At 28.0% G+C, this 20922-nt stretch overlaps 1 protein-coding gene across 1 annotated transcript; it reads left to right on the top strand.

Annotated features, from left to right (window-relative positions):
• The first annotated feature begins 16656 nt into the window (after positions 1-16656).
• On the top strand, positions 16657-19545 carry LOC102598663 (uncharacterized). Its single transcript, XM_006338977.2, has 3 exons — positions 16657-16822; positions 17511-17616; positions 19209-19545. Exons 1-3 carry the CDS (start codon positions 16790-16792, stop codon positions 19388-19390), a joined length of 321 nt encoding a protein of 106 aa, XP_006339039.1. The 5' UTR covers positions 16657-16789; the 3' UTR covers positions 19391-19545.
• Positions 19546-20922: the final 1377 nt, after the last annotated feature.

Genomic DNA, 20922 nt, shown 5'->3' on the forward strand with positions numbered 1-20922 from the left:
CGTTATCCTAGGAGACCACAAATACCCTCAAGAGTTAACACCCCAAATTTTTAGTGACGTGGCAAGCCACATGGGACTAATCCCTCCACCTAAGCATTGCCAACTAAGGTTTACTACAAAAAAACTTGACCTTTAGTGGCGACAAAGTCGCCACAAATTCCCAAAATATTTCCACTAAAGGTTATGAGTGATTTTTAGTGGCGACTAAGGCTCCAACAACCATTCGCTAGTAAAACCTATTTTTTCAACAAAAAAATATGATAATTAATTTTTGATTGCAACCTAATTTTCTAAAGTAAATAACTTGCAATATCAATATTAAAAACATACAATATTATTACGAAAAATCATCAAAATTACTTCTCGATTCAAATTTTCTACTATATAATATATCATTGTACATTTTATATATTTACATATGACATAAAAATAAAACATACAGTATCTTCAAACTCCTACTTAATCGATATCATTTTTTATTTTTTAAAAACAATGAAGAAAAAACACAAAAATAGAATTTAATGTTAAAAACTTTTAGTGACAGTTTTCTGGTCTTTTGTGGCGACTGTTGTTGCCGTTAAAAGTCTGGTTCTTTTGTAGTGAATCCTAGTTGGCAACACTAGGTGGAAGGATTAGTCCCACGTGGCTTGCCACGTCATTAAAAAATTGGGGTGTTAACTCTTGAGGGTATTTGTGATCTCTTAGGATAACAGCAGGGGCATTTTTTATCCCAAAATGTAACGAAGAGTATAAGTGGTCTATTTCACATAGTTCAAGGGCAATTTTGACCCTTTTCCGTAAAATATATTAGGGCCAGGCTAATTGGGCCGTTTCTTTGAGGTACATAGATATGGGCTTTTAGTGACTCAAGCTTACTGAAAAAATTGAATAAGGGTCAATTTGGTTATGATTTGAAATTGAAATTTGAATATTTTTGACATGAAATTTCGATAACGAAAATAGTACTTTTTCTAGTAAACATGAAAAATCTTACGATTTATGAATTTTTTTTTCTTTTATAATTCTACTAAATGAGTAAATTATAGTTCAGAAATAAGGTATTAGAATATCATAAGACATAATATTAACAAGTTGCATATCTTGATTATCTTTTATAAATAAATAATTATGATTACGTATTATTACAAACTTTGAAATACACATTATTTAGTGTAATTCCACCTACTGAGGTTGAGAAAAATGGAGTGTATTTGAAATACACATAATAACAATTAGGGGTGTTCACGCCCCGGTTTGGATATGTTATTGGTCAAAATCAAAACCAAATCAACTTAGTCGGTTTTAAAATTATCAAAACCAAACCAAATATAATATATATTTATCGGTTTAGTTATTATCGATTTCGATTTGGTTCGGTTATTAACCATATACAAAAATAAAAGAAATAATTCATTCAAAACATAAAAAAAGTGACAATAATCCATTCAAAACAAAAAATAGTTAGAATGATTGGCCATTACATAACTTTTGATCATTGAATTTACTATGAATTTTTGGCCTAGAAGGAAGAGATAGTGACATTTTCAATCCCACAAAGAATTGTCACAGACACTTATATACACGAAACCAGTAAGATAAATGTTCTCACCTTGGGCATTTTTGCTTTTATAAATTATAAGTAAATTATAAATAAATTTTGATGAAAACATATGTATAAGATTTTTAAAATTGTTTACAAAAATAATATATTATGTATGTATAATAATAAAATATATGTATATAATTTGTCGGTTCGGTTCGGTTATTTCTTCGGTTTTTTTGAACAAAATCATAGCCAACTCAAATGCTATCAGTTTTTAAGAATCTAAAATCGAACCAAACCCAAATAAAATTGATTTATTTAATCGGGTTGGTTCGATTTTTCGATTTGAATCGATTTTTATCCAAATCGTGAACACCCCTAATAACAATAACATGTTCAGTGTAAGCCCACCTAGTGAGATTTGGGAAGGATAGAGTGTACACATAACTTATAGTTATCTTGGAGGTAGATAGACTGTTTTCAATAGACCCTCGTCTCAAGAAAAAATAAGTCCAAAGCAACACGAAAAAACAAACAATGGAAATGAAAAAATCACGGCAAAGTACTCTAGATAACCTGACAAATCCTCATGAATGGCTATCACAACAAGATAATACAACAAACAAAGTACAAAAAATAATACTAGATAGTAACCAAACTCAAAGGACAAGAAACTGCAAGAGTAATACTGTGAATAATAGTACGAAAAGATAAGCAAGACAATGCTTGAATATATAACTAACCTTCTATCCTAATTTGTGTCTTCCATAACCTCATATCTAAGGTCATATCATTAGAAAATCGAAGTTTTGGCATGTCTTGTCTTGTCTAATCACTTCTCCTCAATACTTATTCACTCTACCTCTACCTCTCTAAAACCATCTACAACCAACCTCTTATGCATCAGCACTGAACATCCTCTCAATCCAATAAATCGACAGTAATAGTAATGAACTATTCTTTAATTTAATCCTCTTACATGCACGTATAATCTCTTTAATTACGCTGAGCATGTGTCTTTTTTTTTTTGCACAATTTAAATTATAGGAACGACGAGTACTACTCATCTCAAGTAGTACATCGATGGTCTCTACACTCATCTATGTAATTTCTGAACTTGTTTTCAAGCAACTCCATTTTCTAAGGGAGAGAACTAAAATAAGGAGAAGTGGCATGTAAATTACAATACATAAAGTGATCTTATCTATTAATTTCAAATTGAAAATCAAAAAGAAAAAGAAATACACAACATACAAAATACATCAACAAGTTTTTTGAAAATTAAGGAGTTAATTAAATAACCAAAAATCTTATCGATATTTTTTATTGAAAGTTAACAAAAGGGAAAAAATTTCACAAACAATTTGACTTGTAAGTGAATTTGATCAACCTAGAACTATGGTAGTTCTAAATTACTTCTCTTGGTTGTTGGGGAGAGGATTCTTGGTCACGTTAGAAATTATTCATTAAAATGCTACTCTCACCTTCAGTGACAAAATCAGAAATTTCATTCAAATTGCTTAAAATTTAATATATATTTATTATATTTTATTTTCAAGAGGCAACCTAATTAAATATTATGGGATTATATAAATATGTTATTACAATATTTTAAAATATATTTTTTTGTGTAATTTTTATATATCTAAATTGTAATTTTAAAAATTTTAAAATTAATCAAATTAACTATCGAGAATTGAAATATGAGAGTAAATATAGGACGGCGGGATTACTGGATAATCTCTACATTGATTGAGCAGTAGTTTTGAGCTGTAATCGCACTCAATAAATAATTTATGTGCTAATTGCTATCATAGCGGAAAATAATATATTATAAGTTGAATATGGCTCTATAAGTGATAGTAAATTATTATCATTATTTTGATCACTCCTTTGGAGTTTTGTATTTATATTATAGCCTGATTAAATTTAAATTTGTGTTGGAAAGTTCTATATTAGGGAAAGTTTCACATTGGGAGTAAAGTGTTTACTAACAAAGACAATTTCGTACCTGAGGAGACTCATACTCGAAACCTTTAATTAAAGAAGAAATAATATTTATCGCTCCACCATCACCCTAATCGGTAGGTCATAGTAAATTAATAATGTCATTTTGCCAATAACAGCAAAACGACATTTCACAGGTGGTATCTATAAACAGTTTGATTTGATATTACAACAGTAATACTGGACATACGGGATTATTTTATTTTATTTTTTAAAATATATTAATTATTATAATTTATAGTACTTTTTATGTCAATTTCAAATAATATGTATTACTCTCTGTCTCAAACATAGCACGAATAAAATTTGGAGAGTCAACTAAATTTTTATACGTTTTTAAATATTTTAAATTATTAAATATTGTAATGTATAGTAGTTTTTAAGTAATTTTCAAATAATATATGTTACCCTCTCTTTCCTAATTTACGTGACACATATAGAATTTCGAGAGCTAATAATTTAATATATGTTCTTAGATATTTTAAGTTGTTAATTATTTACAGTATTTTTTATGTAACTTTGAAATATATAGTAGGATATTTTAAGTTGTTAATTATTTACAGTATTTTTTATGTAACTTTGAAATATATAGTAGGATATTTTAAGTTGTTAATTATTATGATTTATAGTACTTTTAACGTATTTTTCCAAAATTTAATAGATTTAAAAAAAATAAGATAAACAACTTAAAATGAAGAGAGCATTAAATTTTTCAAAAATACCCTCGATTAAAAATTGGCATGTCGATAAACAACTGTCTGCTTCTGGCCAGAAGTGTCACCCGCACATTTCGAGCAAATCACCTTTGGTTGCGAGCACAACTCAAGAACACGTATCGTTAAAAAAATTATGTGCTTATACCTTCTTATTATATAGTAGTAATATGCATGTTCTCTTTATTTAATGTTTTAACCTTTTTTAGTTTTATTTATATTAGCTCGAGTGATTATTTTCCCACCTCTAGTCGTGAGGATGTTATATTGATTTTATTTTTACTGCTCTTACGAATTTGGGCGGAGCTACGATATCGTAAGAGACTCATTTGAATTTTTTGGTTGGAAAATTATATATATAAGGTCAAAGTTAGTTTTTATGTATATAGTAGATATATCAAAGTCCTTTGGCTTTTTTCAAATGTTTATTACTTTGTTATATTTTGAATCTTTTTAGTGTAAATTCTGATTCTGTCACTGCTTACAAAATTGTAAACTTGGATGTTTTTATGTATTGATCAACGAAAGGTTGGGTTTAACTTTGGAATAGATTGATATAAGTTGTGATGAATTATGGATTACTATAGTCAAATAAAAACTAGCTCATTAGATAATGATTGCCCAAGAATTAATATACAGGGATAAACGTCAAAGACATATAACAACAAGATATCTAGTGCAATGTCATAAATGATATTTTCGAGGATGGTGTATACATATATTTTATCCCTTATGAAGATGAAAATACTGTCTTCGATAAACCATCAGTTCAATTGAACCCAAAATAATTATATGAATTTGTTCCAAAACAAACAATATCACACCATTTTTTAAAAAGAGAAAAAAGACAAATATACTCCGAACTATCGTAAATGGTATGCAGATACCTTCTGGCATACTTTGAGGACATTGATGCCCCTGTCGTCCAAAAACTAGAGCATATATATCATTTATACTAACGGACATACATGTGTCATAATCTTATCCACCGACCCAACATTTATTAAATATCATATCGACGGATAAGATTGCGCCATGTATCCCTATTTAGTCTTCCGTTAGAGTGAAGAGCATTATATGCTCTAGTTTTTGGACGGTAGGGGCACCAATGTCTCAAAAGTATGACGGAGGATATATGCATACCATTTACGTCAGTTCGGAAGTATATACGTCATTTTTCCCTTTTAAAAAATGTGTTTTGTAGTGATTTTTGACTCATTTGGCAAAACTTCAACAAGGATAACAAGCCAAACCCAAAAAAGAATCTAATTAGCTAGGTGGTCCTATGTATCTAATTAAAACATTTCACTTTCAAGGTAGGCTCCATTCCTTTCATGAGAATGAAAGATGAATGAGTTGCTCCAACTTTTAAGTACTGTTCTTTAAGGTCCTTTCTGTGATGTGGTCCTTTGTTTGGTCTTGTTATTGTTTGGTCTTGTTTGCATGCTAAGTTAATAAGTACATATCAATAATGGCGGATCTAGAATTTTTGTTGAGGAGGTGAGAAGTATAAAAAAGTAAACACGTAGAAATTACAAGATGAAAAATCGAGTGACGTGGAAGGAAAATATTAATTTTAATCCGCTAAATTTAACTTATATTGTCATGTTGTGTTTAGGTTCTTCCTACTTTTACCCTGGTCCATCGAGCTTTTAAAATTTCTAGTGTCTTTCCTTTTATTTTGCAGTATTCTACTTTTTAGAATTTTTTCTAAATTTTGAATTAGTGCACATTCAATCATATGTTAGTTTAAAAACCATCAAGATTCTTTAGAAAGATGTAAATATCGAGTTACTAATAATAGTGCATATTCAGAAGATAAATAAATGACATCGTCAATTTTTTTTAGTTAATTTAATTTAATTTACTAGGTTAATCATTTGTTAAAAAAATAAATTATGAACCAATCAAATAAGTTTAGTTCAGTTTTAATCTCTTTAGAATCGACTTGAAAATAGTAAGAAAGAGATACAATGACATTTGAAAAAAAATTCAATTAAATAGATTTTATTAAAAAAATATTCACAACTTTTAAATTGTTCTATTCGATTAATCTTAATTTACTTTATTTTATATAATAGTTTTCTAATTCAATTTTAAATTTAATAACAATTAATCATTTTCTCAAAGAGTTTCTTTAAGTTAGTACATGAGAAGATAGTTATGTAGAAATAAAATGAGCAATATAAATAAGAAGAATAAAAGACAAAAATATAAAAAATGTGCTAATAAATTTAAACAAAGATAAATTGAGAAAAAAATATAACATAAAAAGAAAAAAAATAAAAAAATAATATAGTTTTAGATTGAATCCAAAAAACCTGAGCCCATCTCAGCATTTTCAAAGCAGAAAAAAAGAGTATAAACCTGTTGCACTGAACGAGAATCAAACCCTATACTTGCAACTTAACAATGAACCCCCTTGCCAGTGAGCCATGCTCCTCTTTTGGTTGTTGAGGGGGTTCATTTTACTATATATACGCTTAACATCAGAAGTTTACCTTATATATACCGTGTAATTTTTTGACGAGGGGGTTCGGGTGAACCCCCTAAGGAACACGTAGGTCCGCCCCTGCATACCAACATGGGTTGTGGTGTACTGGTGGGAGTACTTCACCCTCAATCAGAAGTCTCAGGTTCGAGTTCTGGATATGGAGAAAATCATGTTGGAAGCGTCACCATTGAATGGACCTTACAGTGCGCGATCCGGATTAGTCGGAGCTCTAATGTGAACTCTGAACACCAAATGAAAACCCAAAAAAAGAAGTTAATAAGTATATGGACATTGGACAGACAAACTTTGTACCCACAAAATTTAAGATGAAGAGATAAGATATCTAAATTGGAAATATTGGAAAGGGAAGTCCCCCAAATTTTTGGAGAAATATCTAGGTCCACAGTTGGATTTATAGTGTAATAATGAAATTCAGACTGTTTTTGTTGAGTGTGTGTATCAATTTTGTACAAGCAATTATGAGTCATGATCACTGAACATGGGTACTATTGTGTTCTTGTCTCTTCGATTAAATCGAAACATCAAATATTTAAAAAAATTTACTCATTTAACTATCCGATAGAAAATGAAAAAACAAAAAAGATGAATGTAAATAAATTTGTCTGGAATTGAATGAAGTCCATTATGTTAGGTGGTGCAAAGATCAATTGTGAGTGAGGACCACTAAAGATATATAGAATATGAAGTGCTCTTATCTCTTCAATTAAATGGAAATGTTAAAAAAACAAAAGTTATTAATCTGACTAATTTAGATTCGTGTTGAATAAGAAGCGAAAATAAAAAAGAAACAAATGTGAATGTAGGTTAATTTGTCTAGGGTTAGGCAAAATCCAATTTTCTTGATGGTGCAAAGGTCTATTGCGAGTCAAGACCACTAAACATATATAGAATAGAAATTACCCTCGTCTCTCTGATTAGATGAAAATATAAAAAAATCAGATGCCACAATTTTTACTAGTTTACATTCGTGTTTAATAGGATACGAAAAGTAAGAAGAATCAAATATGAAGTCCAATTTTTTTTGTCGATGCAAGGATTATTGTGAGTCATGACCACTAAGCATATATAGAATAAAAAGTGCTCTAATCTCTCTGATTAGATAAAAACGTAATTTTTTTTAATTAGAATTCACTAATATGACTAATTTGTACTGGCGTTGAATAGAAAATGAAAAACAAGAAGAAACAAATGTAAATGCAAGTAAATCTGTTTTGGATGGGGCAAAGTCCAATATTTTTTGGTGGTGCAAAGATTAATTTCAAGCCAGGATCACTAAACATATATAAAATAGAAAATGGTATTGTCTCTTCGATTAGATGAAAACGTACAAAATTAGAACTTATCGATTTGACTAATTTACATTTACGTTAAAAAGTAAAACAAAAAAAAATGCTTGTGAGTTAATTTACCAAGATTGACCAAAATATAATTTGTAAGTTGAATTTTTTTCGATGAAATCATTAAAATTATTAAGCAATAACTTGCATCTAAAAAGGTAAGGAGAAAATATTTTAAATAAATACATATGGAGTTTGTTTAGATTTTAGACCTTTGATTGAAATTTTGTTTTAGACCTCCACTCATGTTGAGCCATCCTTGTATTGTATAAACAGAAAGTAATGATTTGATTAATTTACACTCGTTCTGAATAAGAAACAAAAACTAAGAAAAAACAAATGTGAATGTAAGTAAATTTGTCTGTTGGGGTTGAGCGAAGTCCAATTTTCTTGTTTGTGTAGAGATTATAATTGTGAGTCAGGACCACTAAACATATAGTAGAATATAAATAATGCTCTTGTCTCACCAATTAGATGAAAACGTAAATAAATTAGAACTCATTAATTTGATTAATTCCCATTTACATTGAATAAGAAACAAACGTAAATGCAAGTAAATTTGTAGGGGTTGACCGAAATTCAATTTTCTTGATGGTGCAAAAATTAATATGAGTGAAACACTAAACATATATAGAACAAAAAGTATTTTAACCACTACTATTAGATGAAAACAACAATAATCAGAATCAGTTTTTTGATAAGTTTATATTTGCGTTGAATATGAAAATGAAAATGAAAAACAAGAAGAAACAAATATTAATGTAAAGTAAATCTATTTGATATTGTGCGAAGTCCAATTTTCTTAACGGTGCAAAAAATAATTATGAATCAAGATCAATAAACATATATAAAATAGGAAGTGTTCTTATCTCTTCAATCAAATGAAAATGTAAAAAATCAAAACTCACTCATATAATTAATTTATATTTCGCATCCAATAGAAAATGAAAAAACAAATATAAATGTTAAAAGTGAAATCCAATTATTTTGACAATACAATAATTCATTGCTAGCTAGAACCCCTAAAATTTTAGAATATAGGGAAAAGGGTCAAAAACGCTCTTAAACTATGTGAAGGGAACAAAAATGTCCTTTGTTTGTAGTTTGACTCAAAAATGCCTTTATCGTCAATACTTTGGCTCAAAAATGCCCTTGCAGTCAATACTTTGGTCCAGAAATGCCCCTATAGTTACAAAATGGGTCAAAAATGCCCTTTTCCGAATAAATATATTATTTTTCTTTTTCAACACATCTTCTTCCTAATTAAAATATTATTAAAGAACACTATTCTTGTTTTCTTTCTTCTAAAATCATTTTAACAAATAAAAATGTAGGAAATATTTTTTTTTTCTTCTTAATTTCATTTTATCAATTAAAATAGAAGGCAAAATGGTCTGGTGGACCCTTATACTTGTATCAGTTTGTATTGTGAACCCTTCTACTTATCTATTGGTCAATTGAACCCTTATACTCAGTAAAACATAATATATCAAACCCTCTGACTATTGACCAGCCTTATGTGACATTAAAATGATTGAGTTGACACAAAAGCGTGGCTACACACGTTAAAAGGGCAAGTGAAGAGCACACTTACATTAAAAAAAAATATTAAAATTATACAATAATTGATTTTATAAAANNNATATTAAAATTATACAATAAGTGATTTTATAAAAGAAAAATAAAATAAAAAATAATTTTCTTCTTCTCCTCCACCACACTTCTTTTCCAGCCATTATCCTCTTTTCCAATCAACCCCTCACCCCATCCACGCTCCAATCTCCATTTTCCTTCTTCATACCTTGTTGTCATTGTTTTCAGCAGATCCATCTCCCTCTTTTTTTTATTTTTTTCGATTCCAATAGAAATTTCAATTTTCTCTTCGACATAAAAGGCTAACACAGAAAGAAAAAGGAAAGGAAACAAAGAAAGATGACATTGTAGATCTTATAGTTTCAATCAAGAATTTTCGGCGACACACTAGAATTTTCAGCGACCCATTTTGGATTTCTTCTCAGTCCCCGGTTTCTTCCCCACAAATCGACATCGAACTTTACGTTCTAATCGATCTTCAATTTGTCTAATTCATTTTCTCCTCTATGTATTGCTTGTGATTCCAGCCACTATTACTACTGATTTCTTGGGCATTATGTTGTTGTCAGTTGTATATTTTCAAGATTCAAGATTTATTTTTAAGATTTTCATTCTCAATGTCCCTTTTCTTTTATACGAAGACAAATTTAAATGGAAGAAAAAATAAGGATGGAGGTGCTGGTAATGGTGGTTGTGGGTTGGGGGTGGTGGAGGTAAGTTAAATGGAAGGTGGAGGAAGGTGAGAGAAATATGAATTTTATTTGAAAGAATTATTTAACCTTCTATTTAATATTTTAATTAATAATTTTAAAAAAGTTAGAAAAAATAATTATGACGTGGTATTAATTTATGTGACATGGATTTGACATGTCATCTATTCAATGGAGAGTGAGATACACACATGCTAGGAGGGGCGCCTTAAAAATCATTTTTTGATTGAGTTTAAAGGTTTAGTTGGTAAAAGATTAAGTTGAAGGATCCACAATACAAACACATACAAGTATAGGGGTCCACCAGACCCTTTTGCCAAAATAGAATAACTCAGTGTTTTAAAAGGTGAGGGGCGTGAGACGAGACGTTTTATACAGTACAGGACTAGGCGTAAGCCCCGAGACATGAGGCATAAGTCCCATGAATCTACGGGTCGTAGTCTCATGTATATTCAATTTTATAGTTTTATTACTAATAAAATAAGCAAAAGTAAAACCTTTAAATGATTTATGATTTTATTTGAGATAAGTATTAATAATCAATAATGAAGAAAAAAAGTATTATAATTACTATTTGTGAAATATCATTACACCAATAATAAAAATATGATTTAAAGCAAAAAAAAGTTCAAAAAAATAAATTAAAAACGCCTGGGTGTATGTTTTTATGCCCAAGACTTAACATTTTTATGCTAGGGGCTTACGCCTCAACTTTTAGGACTTACGTCTTATGGATCTACGTCTTTAATTTACGCCCGGAGCGTTTTTGGTACGCCCCGCCTTGAAACTCGCCCTGGGTACCTTTTTGATAGATAATGTATGTCATATATATAAGATCATAGTATATCCATCATTAATTTATATTTATATAACGATAAAAAATAATGATAATAAAGTAAGAAATATTTTCATCTGAATTGAAAGATAAACATTTGCTAATTTTTTTTAAAAAATATTAATTGAAAAAGAATGTGTCAAAAAGAAAATAATGATATATTTATTTGGAAAATGAGCATTTTTTACCCATTAAATAATAATAAGGGCATTTTTGGATCAAAGTATTGACGATAAGGATATTTTTGGACCAAACTACAAACGAAGGGCATTTTTGATCTTTTCGCATAGTTTAAGGGCATTTTTGAACCAAAGTATTGACGGTAAGGACATTTTTGAGCCAAATTATAAACGGAGGATATTTTTATTCTTTTTTCACATAATTTAAGGATATTTTTTATCCTTTTCCCTAGAATATAAGTTAAAAAATAATTTTCTCTCTCTTATTAGATGGGTCATATCAACTATCATAATACAAAATTTATGCTCATGGTTACAAGCAACACCATGTTACCTAGTACAATAATACCTATTATATTAAATTTTGCCGTAACAAATAGTGCTATACCATGTTACCTAGTACCTATTATATTGATTTTTTCTTTAAGAAATAGTACTAATATATCTTCTTTTATATATTTTTTATCGGTTAGTGCTACTATTATTAGGGATAAGTATGAAATTTTCTAATTTATTTTCAGATAGGGGCATTTGATTTTTTGGTTTGATTTTATACAATTCGGTTTGGATTTTTCGGCTTTTGGTTTTGAAGAAGTGTAACCCAATCCGAACCAAAATAATTTTGGTTTGATTTTGGTTTTTCTCTTTTTTGGTTTGGGTTTTTTCGGTTCGGTTAATCGGTTATGTCAATAATTAGAAACATAACAAATTTATATTTGCAATTTGAAAAAAATAATATATATATATATATATATATAATTAAATTTCTTAAATATACTTTAAATATAAATCACAAGTAAAACGTAAACCACAATACTTAAAAGTATATCAATTATAGATGTTCAAACATAAAAAATAAACTAAACCATAATGAAAATAACTAAAAAAGGACAAAAGTGGTTAACTCCAACTTAATGACAAACACACACACACATATATATATATATAATATAATTCAGTTTTTTCGGTTTTCATTTTTCTAATTCCGAAACCAAACCAAAAATCCAAACAAAGTAAATTATAAATCCAAAATCAAACCAAAAATCCAAAAAATAAATCCAAATTAGAATTCAGTTTGATTTGGTTTGATTTTTCGGTTTAATCCAAATAGTGCACACCCCTATTTTCAGATAAAAGAATATCAGATAGTATCATTCAAATAAATACAAGATTTTTAATAAGGAGATTCAGTATTTTAAAGTAATTAAAATTGTGATTTTCTTAATAGACGATGTTCATAAAGAATTACAAATAAAGTTAATGTTTATTTAATCAAATAACAATTATCAAAACTCAAACAGTCTAAAGCTTACTTAAGTTAAAATTGATTGTCTTAGTGTCAACAAAATAATTGATGCCAAAGTCTCCATTTCTAAATTTTTTTATTTCATTTCCCCCCTCCCAAGTTGATGCATCATTGGACTAGAAATGACATTTCTAACAAATTGTAAAACTGTGTTTAAATTACATTAATAGTTCTTATCCTACTAGTACTATATAATCCTACAATTTTAATTTAATCGGATACAAAATTTAAGAGATTAAAAAAGATTTTTAAATTTTATATAAAAAACAAATATTAAAATTTAAAAGTTATCAAATTAGAACAAATTAATCATATAGATCAAGGAGTATCATCCGATGGTATCAATAAAAGTCTTTCACTCGAATTGTATATTTAAAGTTTGTAATTTTAAATTCGAATTTTCAACTTTAATTCGACAAATATGATCTTGATTATAAAGCGTGGAATCATCACTATGAGTCTGACCCATTGAATCAGTTCAACATAATCCATTATTTATTAAGATTGAGATTAAGTTGGTGTTTGGTCATGTGATATGAAATCGCAATATGAAATTATGAGATGAAATCACCTTTAGTTATGTGATTTCACGGTGATCTCATCTCATGAGATGAAATTTCATATTCTTCAAAAGTCATGATTTGAAAATTTTAAATCATGATTTGGGATTTTTCAAATACAAAAATTGACATACAAGTTTATATTTTGTAAAAAAACTCCACATTTATATGTATTAACCATTTATTTCATACGTAAACAAAATTTATAATTCATATCACTACTTTTTAAACCATTTACATATCATATAATGATTATTCTCACTAACATGGAATTTATTATTACTTCAAATCAATTTCTACTTTACTATTTATATATACTAAATTCATTATTTTGATCAAACTTATTTACCAACCAAATTGACCAACAAATGGTTCAAAGTAACAATATTAGTTTGTCTTCTTAATCATATGAACGAGAAATACAAGTTCAACGTGAGAAAATTGTATGTACTATGTGGGAGGACTATATTAAAGACTAGTACACCACAATTTATATATGTTTAATTTTTTTATTGAATTAAAGTTTGATCATTAAATATTGTATTTTTTAAGAATATCTTTGTGATAGTGTATTATGGGATTTTATAAACTTTTGTTTATTTGATAAGATTGTATAAAGAATTGAGACAATTTTAATAGTTTTACAATATATGGGGTTTTTATGTTTATGAAAAAATATATAACAAAAAAAAATCCAAATCACATGTTCAAACAAAACTTCAACTTCATCTCACGATTTCATATCATAATTTCAAATCATAACTTCATATCGCATGACCAAACGGGCCCTAAGATATTAGAACTCATCGACTTGTGATGCTTGATCGACGGTGGACTGGGCGGGCCCTTAGGTCAATGGAAAATATAAAAAGAAATTAGAAAATTACAATTAATAAACTTAAACTCAAAAATCTACTTAGCCTGACATATTACAAACCACAAACACTAATCCCAGGATAAGTTATCCTGGGATTAGCTATCCTGTGATAACTTATCCCATCACTATAATATAAATGGTGGGATAAGTTATCCCAAACATGACAACCAAACAATATAATTTTTTTTTATCCCATCACTATCATTTTTAATCACTCAAACCAAATGAGCCCTAAGGTATTAAAATTTAAACACAATGTGGTATAAAATTATAAATTAAATAAATAACCAAATCTTAAATTCCCTTAAAAGATAAAAAGAACAAAAGAGCCGTTCTTTCCTCTTTTTCACTCTATTCTCTAATTATTTTTTGTTGAAATAATTTAATTGTGAATATGAGATTTGATTAACAACCTTATGCAACATTTTCTTGTAATATATATGTTTTTGCACTTTTAGGTTAAACTTATACTTTAAAACTTTTTTATATAAACTAAAAATAAGAAACGGTGGGTCCAATCATCCTAGCCGTTGACCCACGGCTAACAAAGTTGGCCACTTCAAAGCTCTTTGAAATGGTGGGTAGACTGACCCGACTTAATCCATCAAATTTTGAATTTTGAACGAATTGGATGAAGCTTGAACGCCCATATAAACAATGCTACTATTAATATATAAGATTCAGATGGAAAATTATGCAACACAACTGCGATAACCCTTATATTTACTTGAACCAAATGACATTTCAAAAAAAAATTATAATATATATTACGAAAGTTTGGATTTAGTAACAAATACACTCAATATGAGTATCTACTTGTTTTAATCCTGAAATGTGAGTGCATCTCATAAATATAGTAGCATACAAATAATTTTTGATGGAATAATTTCTAGTGACGATACGAATTAATTTCATAAAATAAAAGTGTCATATAATAATATAGATATAATGTATTTCGCCTAAGCAAGAGTACAATATATTCTACTATATTTATAAAATAAATTGCTACTACATTTTATAAATACACAAATTATCGCTATATTGGATAATTAGGGGGGAAATTATTGCAATTTACCCTTTTTATATAAGCCTCGGGGGTTGTTTGGTAAGATGCATTAGAATTTAGAATAAATAATATGTGTGTTAGTTTTGTGTTGGAATTGTTTGGTAGAGTGTATAAAAGTAGTATCAAATATGTAGTATTAGTAACATTAACATTAGTAATGTTGGTATTAGTTATATTTACATTTGTTCTGGTGAGATTGACGTTTATGCATTGTTTGATTTGGTGTATTAAGAATAATATACATTGCATAATTTTTGAAGAAAAAATTTGTTACAGAATTGCCTTCCACAAATACAATGGAAAGAACTTTGGGAAAGATTTTGAGGGGGCAAATGCATTATTAACCATGTTAATACATGCATTAAAATTCCTTACATTGCTAATACCTTGATTTTTCGTGTACTATTATACATAACGTATCACCAAATAGAGTGTACAACTAATACAATACATGTTATTTTCAATACACCAAATAAATATTGGATAAAAATAGGGCAAATTATGCAAAATGTCAACCCATAAGCTTCACTTAATATCTTTTTAGCCCAGTTTAAAAAAATTACCTAAAATGACCATTCGACCATAACATTTTTCAAAAAAGGGACCAACAACTCTTTATTTTGTGTCTTTTTTCTTCTTCTTCTTCTTCATTCGTCTTGTTGTTCTTCTTTTTCGTCTTCTTCTTCTTTTTCGTTGTTTCTCCTTCTTCTTTAATTTGAAATTTGGCGTACCTCAAACGTAAATCGTCTGTAGCGAATTATATATGAAACATTGAGAGGATTTAATATCTATGATTTGTGACTGTTTAAAAGTGGTTTTGAGTTGGTTAGAATCGAAGAGTCAATGTATATTTCTTTATAGTTAAACCATAAATTTAACTTTTTGAGTATATCATAATAAATAGTCAGTGTATAACTCATATATATGTAGCAATATTGTATAATTTATGTATACTTTTTATGAATTTTGACTATATATTATAAACTAATTACTGTCTATCTCTACAAAATAATCTCAACATAACTAATACACGTGTAACTAATACCAAGTTTTACCAAACGACCTCTTTAACGGTCCACCACTGTGCTTGACGCGTGGCCTGGTGTGGACTTTCTCTTTCTTGCGGGCCCAAATAACTTATACTACTAACTTTTTTGGGCTGCCCACTGTATTTGTGGGCCTATTTTCACGTGGGCTTTGTTGACGTGGCAATCCAAAACAATGCCTTAAAATAATCATTCGTAATCTCCATTCAACCAATCATCTCTCTCTTCCCACGTGGGACTTATAAAATAATACGTAAAATATTATATCTTTTTATATATATATAATAATAAATAATAATAAAAAAATAAATTTCCATCTTTGTTTTTCTCTATAAAGTATTCGATCCAAATGCAAATTAATTAGTTGTAATTTTTTTTAAATTGAAATCTATAGTCTTTTCTTCTTCTTCTTCTTTCTTATAGTGTTTAGTTTCTTCTAATATTCATAAAATTTAGCAAAAATAAGTGGTTATTTTGATTGGAATTCTTCGAAGTATATACAATGGGTGATTCTTCAGCTCAATACATCCACTTGGTAAGTATAGTATATTGGTTATATCTTCTTCTTATTTTAGTATTTCTTTTTATATCTTTAGTTTCTTTTAGACGTTTTTATTGAAAACAACATTTCTGCCTCGATATAGAAGGGTAAAGTTTGTGTATATATCAGCTTTTTCAGAGTTTATTGGTAAAACTATGTTGTTGTTGTTATTGTTGTTCCTTCTTGGGTTTGGTACGATCAGATATTGATTGTCAAGATGAAGTTAGAATTTTAAATTTATGATTTGTCTCAATGATCTACAACAATAACATATTCTCTCAATGATTTTGGAAAAGTTAATTTAGTGAGTTTTAAATAAGTTATTTATATATTATATAATACTTTTAATGTAAATAGAAAAGTTAACTTATTGAGTATTAAATAAATTATTTACCTATTTTCCATAATATTTTTTAAATGTAAATATAGAGTTGGAACCTTTGTAATTGAGTTTTTCCTAATTCTAACTTTCGCCTCTATTGATGACATCAAGTTATTATGAGGAAATTAATATTGGATAAATGAAATGATCTCGTTACTAGAGTTTGACTTACACATTTGACAGAATCTAATAATTTTATTTAAAATTTTGTATTTATCTTTAAAAGTTTACTTAGTAATTAATATATATATTCAAATTTTTTTATAAGTAAATTAAAATTCTAGCTCGATCTCTGTGCAGGTGCATCACTTAATTGAAGAGTGTTTATTGTTCAACATGAGCAGAGAGGAATGCATGGAAGCACTTTCCAAACATGCAAATATTCAGCCAGTTATCACATCCACAGGTTTTTTTTTTTTAAAAAATAATAATTAATTTTAGATATTGAATTTACATTGATAATGTGAATTTATATATAGCCAATTCTAACTTATTATTTCTTTTGTCCAATATGTAGTAGCCAGACTCACATCTTGAGTAATTATTTTGTTTACTTTTGTTGTTGTTTTCTCGATGATTTTACTAAGAATCTTTAATGACTAAAACCGACAAAAAAAAAATTTAACTTGAAAAGGGTAATTTTAGTTGCTTCTATTTTTTTCGTTTGTATTTTTATTATTTAATTATAAATGGATTGGTTGTTATGCAGTTGCCTGTTTGACCAAATTTTGAAAGGCGAAGGTATATATTTTTCAGAAAGAATTTTATTTTTATGTAATTTAATATTTAACGTATATTTTGAAAATATTGACAAATACAAATTACTAATATAAGAATTTTTTCAAATGATTTAACAGAAAACAAATTTACATTTCTACTACAGTAATGAATTCGTTAAATCTTTTAAGTCCAATAAATCTTTCAAATACTGATTTTACATCATTTTCGAAAATAACATCAAGTTGAAAAGGATACAACTAATTGAAATATTTTATTGTCTTATTTAACATTTAAAAAAAACGTGAAAATATTGACTTTGGAGGAGCAAATACTTGAGTGAACCAACGAGATCTAGAGTGAAATAAATAAGATCTTTTTTTCCTTATTAACTAAAAGTCTCGAATTTAAGATTTGAGTATGATATTTTTTTTTAGATATTAAGGAGCGTTTTTCTTTTAAATGAATATATCACATGAATTTAAATTACTCAGACCGTAATATGAATCGGTATGAAAACAACAAAACATGCATGCGCATGTATCATGCCTAAAATATGGATAGTGTCATAGAGATATAATTGTTAATTCAAATTTTTATTTATATTTGTAAGTTATTTTTATTTGTATGGATTGAAACATTCTCTGCTCACTTTTTCCTATTATATATTGATATTAATAAGTTTTTTTTACGTGTATACACTATCATTTTTAATTATATAATTCTATCAAGAAAAAGTGAATTCTATTTAACCTGTGACTTTAATATTGGATCTATGTGCCACCACATTATAAAGGCCGTCCCACCAAACCCATGATATTTTTTTTAATTATAAAGAAACTATATATAGGAGGAGGTAGAGGGATAACGGGGAGAAAATTATAAGATGGAGAATAAAAACATGTTATTTTTCTTCCTGTATTTTTGTGAAGCAGGCAATCATACATTGGGAAAAACAATAGTGTTAATTAGAAAAGGATTGTATATATATTATTCTTAGAGTCGAACCTCCTTAATTTGTTGTGGAATTAATTATCAAATGATCATTATATTAGTGAAAATTGTGAAATAACACTCAACAACACGCAGAAGAATGTAATTTACACACATAAAAGGAATTTACTCCATAATTTCCCTTAATTGACTGACCATTTGAACAATCAACTCGTCTCTGTATGGTTTTCTTAATTCTTTGTTGTGTGATTATTGTATTAGTTTATTTTCAATAAATTAATTAGAACATGTTTATTTAATTAATTAAATGTTATTTATATATAACAGTGTGGAAGGAGTTGGAGAAGGAGAACAAAGAGTTTTTTGAGTCATACAAGAAAAAAAACAAGGATGAAGAATCAACAACAACCAACAATAATAATAATAATATAGAATCCAAAGTGGAGATAACAAGACAAAGAATCCACAAGATGCTCTTGGATTCCTCCCTCTCTAAAGACAAACCATAGCACTAATTAATTAGCTCATGTTTTTTTTTAATCTTATTGTGTTCAAAGTAATAAATTAGAAAATAGATGTAGAAATAATTGACATGTTATTATTTGTGTGTTCTTAAGAAATTCAATCGATCTACTCATTATTAATTGACACATTATTTGCGCTATCTTATGAAATTCAATCGATCTTGTTTGCAATAAATTTTAAAGTGACAGAAAATAAATTGTAATCACAAATAAAATTTGAAGAAATATAATTTTATTGATCAAGATAGTGAGCACAATATTTTAATTTTATAGCTTTTTACTCTTTAGATAGTAAAATAACGAATCACGAGTGAAAATTTAAAATAATGACAATTCAATAAAATTTATGATTTATCATATTGATTCATTGTTATTTGTATGCAATTATTTTGACTCTCCCTAATTAATAGCATCAAACCGTTTTCCAAAACGGTACCGTGTCACTTCAAAAGAATTTATGAGTTATTACAAGAGTTTATCATAACTTGCTTAATTTAAAGATAATTTTATCCATTTTTTTCATTAAACTTAAGAAGTCATCTTTAGCAAAATATCAAATGCAAGGATAGAATTTAAAATATCATTAAAATTAGGGGGTTGTTTGATTGTTGATGAGGAAGAGACTTTTCATATTCTTCTCCTCCTTTTTCTTCTTCGAAGTGTGTATTTATGCACAAATATACTGGATATATCTATGCACATTTGATAATGATTTATTTGATGAATGTATCAATGCATATTTAATACTAAATACATATATCTATGCACAAATACATTAAATATATCACATTTTTGATACCAGATTTATGTATCTATGCAAAATACGTTGTATACATCATGTATTTATTACCAGACACATGTATCTATGCATAAAGCCATAAACACACCGAACACATTAGTGTCCTCTCAAAACCAATTTATATTAAATACACCGAATACTTCAATACATATTTGATATTGTATACATGAAATTGGTACCGGATACTCTAGATATTTGATACTAGATATATTGCATGAAACTGATATAAAATAAACTAAAAAGAATTTTAGATCAATTATACTGAATGAAATTGATTCTAATACATCAAACTAACATTTAAATAAAGCGTGTAAGATACATTATATATTGATTACAACAAGAAAGAAGCAAGGTGTATCTTAGATACAATCGAGTTGCATGTCGAATACATTGTATCTGATAACAAACACAGACACGATTTGTAATTAAACAAACTATCGCATCTTTATGTAATTGCACTCTATGCTACTGTGTTTTTTGAAATTTGTTCAAAGGAAAAAAAGTACATTTGGGCCACTTTAAGACACCTCTTTAAGAAGTAAAGTACAATTCTCTTTGGATCCTGGTTTGTTCAAAAAAAGCCCAAACATTTAAAACCCTCACGAAGCCCAAATCATTGTCTTCTCGGAATTGCCAACTTTTCTCGAGAATTGTGCCTGACCTCCATTGTCGCCGGAGCTCAACAGCTCTCACTCTCTTCTTAAGAGCCCCCCTCCCC

Source organism: Solanum tuberosum, unplaced genomic scaffold, assembly GCF_000226075.1.
Source record: "Solanum tuberosum cultivar DM 1-3 516 R44 unplaced genomic scaffold, SolTub_3.0 scf00008, whole genome shotgun sequence".
NCBI classification, from domain to species: domain Eukaryota; kingdom Viridiplantae; phylum Streptophyta; class Magnoliopsida; order Solanales; family Solanaceae; genus Solanum; species Solanum tuberosum.